General features: G+C 32.7%; 1 protein-coding gene across 1 annotated transcript; it reads right to left on the bottom strand.

Annotated features, from left to right (window-relative positions):
* Nucleotides 1-5,640: 5,640 nt before the first annotated feature.
* LOC132064491 (germin-like protein subfamily 1 member 13) lies at nucleotides 5,641-6,699 on the bottom strand. Its single transcript, XM_059457485.1, has 2 exons — nucleotides 6,483-6,699; nucleotides 5,641-6,371 (listed from the first exon to the last, which is right to left on the bottom strand). Exons 1-2 carry the CDS (start codon nucleotides 6,604-6,606, stop codon nucleotides 5,809-5,811), a joined length of 687 nt encoding a protein of 228 aa, XP_059313468.1. The 5' UTR covers nucleotides 6,607-6,699; the 3' UTR covers nucleotides 5,641-5,808.
* Nucleotides 6,700-11,492: the final 4,793 nt, after the last annotated feature.

Below are 11,492 nucleotides of genomic sequence, written 5' to 3'. Positions count from 1 at the left end.
TTGAAAGGCATATTTGAAGTTGTAACTTGACAAAAGGCTTTGTAATCGGTTTTGATAATTCTTATTGAGATACACATGTTGAATACCTGTTTTTATATTGATTAGTGGCTTTGTAAACTGTTTAACAAATGATATTAAGAATCATAAAGTGGAATGACTGTTTTTATATTGTCTTTTCAGAACCGATTTCTTTATGTATTATTATATTTTATTTTTTTATAATACTTGTTGTCCCCGAGGCACTCACTGAGTACGAAAGTACTCAGGCATACCATTGTTGTTTTTGATGGTATGTTAGGTAACGGAGAAGAGCAGGTTCGTGATACTCTCGACGCTTAGGAGAACTTGCTGCTTCTGTTGATTTGGTGAGCCCACATCCTTGTTCGTGGGACACTTCCTGTTTTATTTATTATTCTAGATTTCCGGGCTGCGTCCCGAAGTTAGATGATTTTTGTCTCTTAGAAGCTCCATAGATAGTTGTCATAATTGTGGGTAGATTGTCAAAGTCTCATACAACTTAATGGGTGTTTGTCACGTTTATGATTATTTACTTATATTAGACTTCCGCTGATCTTATTTCATAATTGTGATCCTGATATATGCAGTTACTTATAACTTTGTTTAATTTAATAATGAAAGATAAAAAGGAACTTGATGTTACATTTATTTTATAAACTGTTGAAGGCGAATGTTGAACCTGGCGGGTTCAAGTGTTATTATTGTGTCGTTTAGGTTCTTCCGATGTTGTTCATGACGGCTTCGATGCCTGGCCACGTCTAGGGTGGGTTTTGGGGCGTGACAATAAACATATGACCCCAACCTGCCCAAGTCTATGAGGTTGGTGACTCACTCATTTATTAACTCAACTCATTTTAACCCCACCAATCAGCCTACTTAAAAGTTGGGTTGATTTGAACTAAATATGTAGGTGTCATTTGCACTTTTGGTCCCTATTTTGTGTTGGTCCTTAATTTTTGTCCCTCAAGGCTAACAACTCTTTCCTGGGGCATAAATTTATATTTTCGCATCCTAATATCCCACAAATTATGATTTGCACAGGCCGCGCATTAAAGAACTTATGCCCCGCTAGGCTAAGTTCCATTTTGAAGGCCAAAAATTAAAGACCAGCCCATTTGAAGGCCAAAAGTTAAAGACCGCCCCATTTGAAGGGAAAACCGTGCAATTTCTTTAATATGCAACCCAAATTGATCCATGAGAATCTCTATCAAAGTAAATTATAAATTTTAATTTTTTTTTTGGGGTATGTTATATATAGACAATAAAAAAAATACCTTATTAACTTTATTTAGTAATTAAACAAATATTGAGAAAACAAACAAAGAAATTAAAACTTGGTAAATGTTGAACGTGTTGCTATGTCCTCTTTGTTTAGCCCATCTTGACAAAGCTCATTTCAACTCAGGTGGCTCTTGGACAGGTTAATAACTTAACCGTTTATTAAATCAACCTTTGTGATCTTTCTAATTTCAACTATAAAGTCATTCGTTGACATTAATAAAGTGAAATTTGAAAGATCATACGTGTTAATGTGTTATTAACCCCTTGATGATTCTTACGTTATCCAGAAATCACTTCTAACTCTAGTGGCTTTCAGATAATGAATGTTTGATCCTTCCTTTTTTATTTCCTTTCCTTTTTGAGTCACTTCTCAACGGTTCATTGTTTGAACTTTGTTACACAAAGTTATGACCATTTTATTAAAAATGCACAAAGGTCGACTAACGATCATCGCAACCGTGATAAAATTATTGTCGTCCCGCCGAGAGGTTCCGGCTCGAATCCGCACTCCAACTCGAACAAAAATCAGAGGAAAACAAGAGAACAAAACAATAAGAAAACAGAAATGAAAATAGGTTGTGTAAAAGATGAGTAGTGAATAGGTGTTTTTTGAGGGTGATAATGGCTGGTATTTATAGCCGAAGGGTTCAAAGTAGCTTCTCCAAAACGCTGAAGATTTTGAATTTTTGAAAAGAAGAAAGAGGAGGGAGATTAATTTTTAGTGATTCAAAAGAAGAAATGATGGAAATGGGATGAGACTTACGTAAAATCGGCCGAAATCACTCATGGCCGTAACGACCCATTTGGTCGTTTAGCACCGTTAGGCCTAATATTCCTAAAACACCCTTTTCGTGGTCTAATCTTGTCGTTTATAGTCTATAACGGGTGATTCGGTATTTAATCGACGAATAAACCTTATAATATATGTATTTAATGTGTGTGAATAGTTTATTCATAGAAATAATATTTGCACACATATAAGGTGTAAGTGGGTAAATATGGTATTTGACGAGCGGATAATTGGTTATATGTTTAATTTTAACGGGAGATTAATTACCTATAATTAGCTTATGGTTAATGATTAAGGTGGACATCATGACTGTTCGCAAGGCAAAGAACTAGTGAGTAAGTAAATAAAGTGGCAGGTGCGCAATTGGCTAAATATTGTATCAGAAATAGTGGGATAAATGAATTAATTAAAAGTTGAGTGATAAGTGATAGGTGGCTGACCCACGTGGATCCTTAGAATGGCAGCAACAATTGACTCATGTATTATATATTTAGGTGGCACATTCAGAATATAGGTGTATTGTTGAAATTAATTAAAGAATTAGACCCCAAATTCCATTATGAGAAGATTCCTTTTCATATCTCATTAGAAGTGAGCTAATTCACTTACAAAAGGTATTATGCAGCAACTTTTTTTCTCCTTGCACGAGAGTTAAGGGAATAAAGCAACTTGTAGTAATAATGTATGAGTTAGTGGGAGACAAAAAGGAATTAGCTAATAAATTAATGGAATAAGTGGGAAATGACCCCTTTTCCATGTGGGAGCCATTCTATAAGGTAGAAATGACTAATTGATTATATACAGATTTGGTGCCAATCTTAAAGTAACTTTACTATTATGAATGTTTAAGTGGTGGGCCCCACGCCCAAATAAAGGAGCCATAATGATATGTTAGCACTTTCAGATTTTAAGTCTTCCACGTCTAGCATATGTATTTGCAAAAGAACTTCTCTTAAAAATTAATCATTCACTTAAGAAATCCTAGGCAGCATCTATTTTACAATATTAATGACCTTTTAGTTCTTGGACTATATATTTAGTTCCTAAGAAGATTAAGCAGCAGCGTCGAAATATTTTTAAAGAGACAGAAGCTCCTAAGCCATGGCAACTCACGGCCATGGTAGCTCTTAAAGCTCACAACCATGGCAGCCCTTGAAAGCTCACATCCAGCCCTCCTCCACACAATTAAATTGTTAATCTTCATCTTGATTTGGAGAAAGAATTATGAATAACCATGGCAGCCAAGCTCACGGCCACTCCAAGGGGGCAAGAACATTAGGATTTAAATCGAGGAAGAAGATGGGGCAATTGGTGCAAGTGATTATAGGATCTGCCCTAACTAAATTAAGGTAAGAATCCTCCTCTCCAAGATATATTTAAATTCATCCAGGCCATAGGTAAAATTGTGAGATGAGAACTACCGGATTAATGGCAGGAAATCGTATAACTTGTTGTTATCATTGATTATGTGTTAAGAGTGAAGGAATCTTGATATTTAAAGCTGTAGTTGTTTATATGAAATTGTTGAGATATGAATTGGATTCTGTGGAATTATGAGGATTGTTACGGTGCTATGTTCTTATGGATTAGATGTACATAAGGTTGTTGGGTGTTGTTATGATTTGGAACTAATTTGGAGTTCGTACGGGGTGAATTATTTAGAGGAGATGCCGCACGAATTATATGATCCTTAGATAATGGGTGAAATTATTTTTCAATAAAATTTCACCGCCTCATGGGCCTAAGGCCACTTTTTAGAATGTGTTTTGGGTTTTGAATATAGGTATAGCAATACGGGCGCTCTTAGATTCGTATTCTAACTTAGATGATATATTTGATAGACTTTGTCCGTTCAAGCACTTAAGGAAAAAGCTTTGGCGTGAAAAGTTCGTGACACCCGTTCGCACGAGGCAGTTACGGCTTACTTTATGTCTAGATCTGCTAGCAAAACGTATGTAGATAGTAGTGATTGACGGGGAAAGCATGATAGGTCTTCGTGCATGGTGGAGGTAAATTCCATCTAGGTTGATATTGTCACCGTTACGGGCTTGTCGCCATTATTGTGATATCGTTATGCTGGCTCATCACCATTATTGTGATATTGTTATGCGAGTCAACCGTATCAGTGATTTCATGTACTTGAAAGTGTGAGTAATATTGATTATTGAGCCATGGACAATAATATGACTTGTACTTGTTTATTGCATTTGCAATATAGTTGAGATCGATATCATGTGCATTTACATGCTTTGCATATTACTTTTATGTTGTCCCACGGCGATGAGAGTGATCGAGAGACCCGGCGTATTTGCGGAGATCGAGAGTGAGCAAGAGAGACTCCGAGGTCTTTGCCGGGAGATCGAGAGAAATTGATAGCCTCCGAGGTTTCTGAGAGCACGAGGTACATGGACTTCGCGGGTCCCCCATGGGTCATGACTATGAGGCATTGCCATAGCGTGTGTGTACGAGAGTGGAGTGTGAGAGGTGACTACTGCATTGCATAACATTTACATAAAGACGACATTACATTGCATAGCACTCCATTTGAATGGTCATTCATGTCATTGCATGGCACATTCTCTCGATTGATTCTTGATTTGTGAATTACCGAGTTGTTGTTTGTGAGTATTTATTTTAAAGGGCCGGATGGAATCGAGGTTTATAGAATTCTCCCTAGGCTTATAACCCGAGATATTGAAATCCTCAGATTATCGTACCCCAGACTTTCATACGTGCGAGCCGGGACCGGGTTTGATTACTTATCCGCTTACTTGTTAGTTGTTTGTTTATATGCGTGAACTAACCATTGTCGGCCCATGATACCTACTTCTAGCTTTGTGTTGTGCTCATACTACTTTTGCTACACTCCTTCCGAGTGTAGAGTTAATTTCGTGATGTCTCGGAGTCTCACGACCGTTTCGAGGCATTCGTCAAAGGCGTTTGGGGCGAGCTATTTGAGATATTGCAACCCCGAGTCTCTCCTTAGATTTCGTTGTTCTCATCCTTAAAATCGTGTCGTATCCAGCTTGAGTCCGTTATCTATTCAAATTGTAAACTTCTTAAGCTCTTGTATGAGTCTAGACCGTATTTTGGGAATTTCTTATAATAAAAGTATTTATTCCGCATGTTGTATCAAATTAAGGTAGTTATCCAAGGGTTCGCCCACCAGGGAGGGTTAGTGCGGTGCCCGCATGATCCATGATTTGGGTCGCGACAATGGCCGAGCTCGCAAGCTTCAGATATGGAGTGTGAGAAAGGAGAAAAGGGGATGAAGGGATGTGGGCAGATGTGATAGGTGAAAAACACCTCTACATTGCTATCCTTAGGCAACAATACGACGATTTGCATGTAATTACTTTATGAATGATCGATTGGCTAAAATTTGAATAAAACTTACTCAATTTTGACAAAAAAAAAAAAAAGTACCTTTAATTTCTTTATGCATAGAAAAAGTGGAGGGTGATAATGCATGGTATACATAAAGTATACCAATTATGCAAGCATTTTGCCATGTTTTCTTCCGCTTGTACTTTGTTCCCGGGAATAAAGTATCACACACAACAAACTTAATTTTATTCCATAATAAGCCATAATATATCCTCATCCAATACATCACACTAATGGAGAGGAAATCCCGCTAGCTGCAAGATTACTTATTTATACGACACAAGCAGATAGGACATAAATATTTGTAGATCAATACATTTTGAAATATCTTTTTAGTTGTTGTCCCACCAGAATTGTGATTGGAGATAATCCACAACTTTCTTGTCAACTTGAAACGCTTTTGTGAGAACATAAGGATTGATTGGTGGCTCTGAGCCAAATACTGCATTTGCTACAGTGATAACTCCTGCATTTTGACTACTCAGTCTAGAAATTGCAACAGCTTTAGTCTTTCCAATATTCAATTGAAAGTGAATGAGACCAAATGGGAAAACAAACACATCTCCAGCCTTTAGAATCTTGGTAAAGAGTCTATTCTTCATATTTGGGCCAGGGTTTGAAAGGACAAAGCCAGCATAGAGCGTGCCTTCAATGACGGTAATAAGCTCGGTTCCTCGGGGGTGAATATGAGGTGGGTTGAGACCGTATGGCGCATAATCAATACGTGCTAATGAAATGCCCAGAGTGTTGAGTCCAGGTAAATTGTTGACATTCACATTAGTTACAGCCGATCCAACTTGATTTGAAGTGTTTCCGGGCATGTTTATACCAGAGAAAAAGAAATCATCCGCCACAACCTTCATTGGATCTTTGCAAATTTTTCCATTCACAAAAACTGCAAAAGAATCTCTAATTAATTAAAAGAAAATAACAAAAAGGCTATAATAAATGTGCATAAACCTTCATAAAAAACTATAAATATCGTAATTGTAATTTGATATTTTACCAGCAGCCTTGGAGTCGTCAACAGCAACACAAATATCCTGGAGAGGACTAGGATCAAATGCATGGCTCATTGAAGATAACACAGCCATAATGACTATGGTCAGTACAATTGACTTGAGAGACATTGCTACTAGAAATAAACTATCTTATGAAACAATTCAAATTAATTGATCTTTAATTAATTGCTATGTTGATTTTTCACAAACATAACAAGAAAAGAGCTATGTATTTATAGATGAACATTCGTTTGAATTGGTCGTTAATTTCCCATAAACAAATTGTGGATCAGGCTTCTGGATTAACAAGTCATTGATGGTAATTAATTTTTTAATCACTTGAATTTTTAATTCAACTTCCTTGAACAACTACAAAGACTAAATTGATTTACCTAAGAATCAGCTAATCCGTACGTCCATTTGAAATAGTCATGAAAATAAGGAAGATCGATTGAGGAAAAGGAGACTAGGTTGCGAAATAAGATATAAAAGCAACTTCCCAAGTTAAAATGAATTTACAATAATCTGAAATGAATTAGTACTCTAAATCTTTATTGACATTATCAGAGACTAGAACTTATTTCGTTGTTAAGTTTGAAAATAAGATCAACCACTGCAGTTTGAAAATAAGATCAACCATTGCATTGATTTATTAAACTACTATTTCACATTTAAATTCAATTAAACTGATCATGACTACGTTGGTTACATGCGAGAACAGTTCCTTCATCTCAACAATAACAACCTGGAAGTTTATAATTTTAACACTAATTTCACTGCATACTATACTTACAAGCTTATCATTTTAATCCATAAAAGCACTAATTAAAAATTAACTACTATTACACATATATACTTTAATTTTGGCCACAATGATATAAAGTTGTTTCTTTCTATGATCTAGAACATAGTTATATATACTAGTCAGAGCATGCAGTTTATGAGTCCTATGGTGCCCAACCAAAAAATGAAGAGGAAGATAGTACTAAACCAACAGAAGGCTTCCTCCTCCAAAAAAGCTATAAAAATACACGGTATAAACCAAAAGTTTTATTAAAATTCAATATATCTGTTTTTTTTTTAATTGTCGGGACTATTGACTTATATTTGTAAAACGTGAGGGCGCGCGGGAGGGATCCACGCTTTTACAAACATAATTTGTAAAACGCATCCTCCCACGTTTTACAAACATAACTTTTTTCCCACACGTTTAGGTTTAATTTAAAGACGTATTTAAATCATATTCGTATATTTTTAATAAAAAAAATTTATTTATTTTTTTAATTTTTAAATATATAGTTAATTTTAGTATATCAAATAAATATTTTAATACATGCAATAATTAAATATGTGTTATATAGTAAAAATAAAATATAAGTTAAATAAACGTCACACATTAACTTATTAATAAATGTTAAATTACATGATAACTATTAAACGGCACAAGACATGTTTTATTTTTTAAGATTTTGATTTAAACGTGTTATTTTTTAATCAAGACATAACTTTTTGAATATAAATCTAAGAAAAAATATAGGTGAAAAACTAGAAAGAAACTTTGGTCATAATTTTGCTGTCCGTTTACCTTTATTTTTTAATAAAAAAAATTATTGATTTTTTCCATTTTTAAAGCATATAGTATATATTAAATTTGTTTGAAAAAACTTAGTGTTTGACTGTAAGGTTATTTTAGTCAACTTTATATGTCGAGAAAATTAGTCAGCTTTATTTTCAAAAATTAAAATCGCAGAAGTGAAATTGACATTCACAGCTACATTACCCCGGAATTTTTACATTGAAATCTATTGCATATCATCATCTTATAAGTAACTAAAACTGAAAATTTCAGGCCAATTTGGGGGAAAATTGAAATTGAATGGGATAAAAGGTGTTTTTTTAAAAATCGGCCCAAAACCGCCTTGCGGTTGTTTGTCCGCATAGATCTCGAAAAAATACGCAAGTTCAAAAAAAAAACGCGTCATGTCCGAAAATGACCATCTATTTGGGATTTTTCACCTTATATTTTTTAGACTTAGATTTATATTCAAAATAAAGTTATGTCTTCAAAAAATAACACGTTTAAATCAAAATCTTAAAAAATAAAACATGTCTTGTGCCGTTTAATAGTTATCATGTAATTTAACATTTATTAATAAGTTAATGTGTGACGTTTATTTAACTTATATTTTATTTTTTATTTCGTTCCATATATAACACATATTTAATTATTGCATGTATTAAAATATTTATTTGAGTTATTCACTAAAATTAACTATATGCTTTAAAAATTAAAAAAATCAATAAATTTTTTTTATTAAAAACATACCGAATATGATTTAAATAGAGGCAACGTCTTACAAATTAAACCCTAAACCGTGCGGAGTCATCCAGTTTTACAAATTATGTTTGTAAAACTATCCCTAATGTTTTACAAATTATTTTGCAAAACGTGGATTTTTTATTAAAAAAGTTTTTTTTTTTTGACGCGCTTCATCAATTGTGGGCTGATCCACGTATTTTTTTTGGTTTATAGATACCCTTTTTTTAAGCGCTAATGTTTTATTAAAATTCAATATATCTGTTACTTTGACTTTGAGGAGGGCGCGCGGCTTCTAATTATAACACACAGGGCCAGACATATTTGTGGATACATATATGTACGTATGTACTATATATGTATATATAAAAATAAGTATAGATTAGTAAGACCAAATTAAGGTCTTCTTTGTTTGGTTGTGATCGATCGCGTGTACAATATAACCCAAGTTTTTAGAAATAAGTAACAAAGAACTTTTATTTTCTGTCCTGTATTTTTCTAAGAGTTGTATATATATTTGCATTTCAGAGATTAAAATATAAAGGACTTAAGAAATTCAAATTGTCATGTCCAAACATGATTTCCCAAATCATCCAAAAGGCATGATTTGGGATTTCAAGCCATGGTTTCAAAAAATTTCAATGTAAAACTTGACCCATAAGTTGGTAGATATTTTTAACAATTACTCCCACCAACCATTTATTAATCTCATTAACTTCTACCAACATTTATTTATGTTCTAACTTCTACCAAGTATTACATTACTATTAATGTTAAATTTTCTTTTTATTGAACTAAAGTTTGATCAATTGATGTTGTATTTTTTAGAAAGGCCTTCTAGTAGAGTTATGAACTATGACTTGCTCATTTGGTAAGATTGTATAAGAATTGGGAATGTTTTGATAGTTTTCATTATTTTTTAAGAAAAAATACAACTTAAGAAATCCAAATTGATATAAACATGATTTCAAATCATGGTTTCATCTCTTGGTTTCAAATCATGTCCAAACGTTATTATATATATATATATATATATATATATATATATATTATTTAAGACTGAGATATAGTGTCACTCCAATAGAAGTAATATATATATATACTAGTGTCACTCGGCCCGGGCCCAATACTAACATTAAAATTAAATTTATAATTTTTAAAAAAAATTTCTAGCTCTTTCCGACATTAAGTTATTAGAGGATTGGTAGTTCTCCATTTTCTATAAAATCTTAAAAACTAAATCATAATATAAAATTATTTGAAAGTTAAAGAAGAATTTCCTTTTATTTTCAAATTAGAGCTCTTCTCTTTTTATTTCATTGAAGGCTTTTATAGAATAATTCAAATTAAACTCGAGAATATAGTGTCCAATAATTCAAATTAAACTTTATCATATGTTGGATTAATATCACTCATTTTTTTCTGAACTAAATCAATACTGACTAACCAACTATTGCAAAAAGATATGAGTGTCCAAGAAATGCTGGCACGATTTTCAACCTCAAATAAATAAAGAGACTATGACTTATTAATAGTGAATAAGTGACGTTATTAATTTTTTGAAAATGAACTAATGCATTACAAAGCAACAGTCTATTGACGAAGCTAATCATTTGTTTGCAAATGTTTTTCTATTTTTCTTTATCGCATTGGGTATTTCAATAACTATTGTGGAAATTCAATATCAAATAGACCGGTTCATTCTTTTTGCAAAATATTTCAAGAAGAAAGAACAAATGCAACGATCGAGTTTAAGCTCAAATTAATAAACAACACAAAACTATATTCATTTATTTTATTAGCCACCCTAAAGACGCTATTTTTAATAGCAAGCTCACCATATAAGAGCTCAAAAAAATTATTCATAGTGATGTAAAATTTTAAAATCTCTAGAGGGTGCCATAAACAATATTGTTTGTGGAATCTATACTTTTTGAGCTTAAGACATGAGAATAAGATCTATAAATAGACTTGTAAATATCTATGTTAGTGATACCCATCTCAAAAGACGGAATCATTAAGCAATGAATATGCACAATGTCTGATGTGTCTTAGTAGATTTATTATGGCATAGTGTAATATGAATCTTGATTTCATTTTTTTGTCAAGGAAAAAAAGTGTTGCTTCCTTCTCATTTTATGTGAAGGTATTATTATTTGGGTAGTCAGATCGTTTTTCTTTTACTATATTTTTTTAATTTTCTTTTAGAATATTTTGAATTACTAACTATGTGGACTTATAGTACTTCTGAATCATTAAAATAAATTTACATATTTGAAAACTACACACAAAAAATATATGAATAATTGCAGTCCTACGTGAATTATTATATTTTGAAGATCATTTTTTTGTTGACAAAAGCTTATAAGTAAAATAAAAAAGCAGGACATATTTGTTTTACCACTTAGAAAATTAGTGACTAAAAAACAATACATACAACGCAAAAGAGTTGGTGCGGAGTTGGGGGGGGGGGAGAATTAGGGTCTTGTAAAATATCTCAGAAGTGTTTTTTTCTTATTTATCAAATTATTTGATGACAATTAAAGTAATATTAAACTAAATTAAGGGCAACATAAAAGAGAAATCAGACAAACTCTTGAAGTTGAACAACACATGTCACCTATAAAAATAGCTCTAGGAAATTACAAAAATAATCCTGTGAGGACTATAAAAAACTCCCCATTCTTTCTTATATATA

The sequence above is a fragment of the Lycium ferocissimum genome, chromosome 7, assembly GCF_029784015.1.
Source record: "Lycium ferocissimum isolate CSIRO_LF1 chromosome 7, AGI_CSIRO_Lferr_CH_V1, whole genome shotgun sequence".
NCBI classification, from domain to species: domain Eukaryota; kingdom Viridiplantae; phylum Streptophyta; class Magnoliopsida; order Solanales; family Solanaceae; genus Lycium; species Lycium ferocissimum.
Note: the sequence above shows the minus strand (reverse complement) of the source record. Positions and strands in the feature narration are given on the sequence as shown.

Bases quoted from the DNA above. Each gene is read 5' to 3' on its own strand.
- LOC132064491 (XM_059457485.1), bottom strand. From the start codon at position 6,606: ATGTCTCTCAAGTCAATTGTACTGACCATAGTCATTATGGCTGTGTTA. The intron at 6,372-6,482 runs GTAAAATATCAA...ATTCTTTTGCAG, and splicing joins TGACGACTCCAAGGCTGCTG to TTTTTGTGAATGGAAAAATT.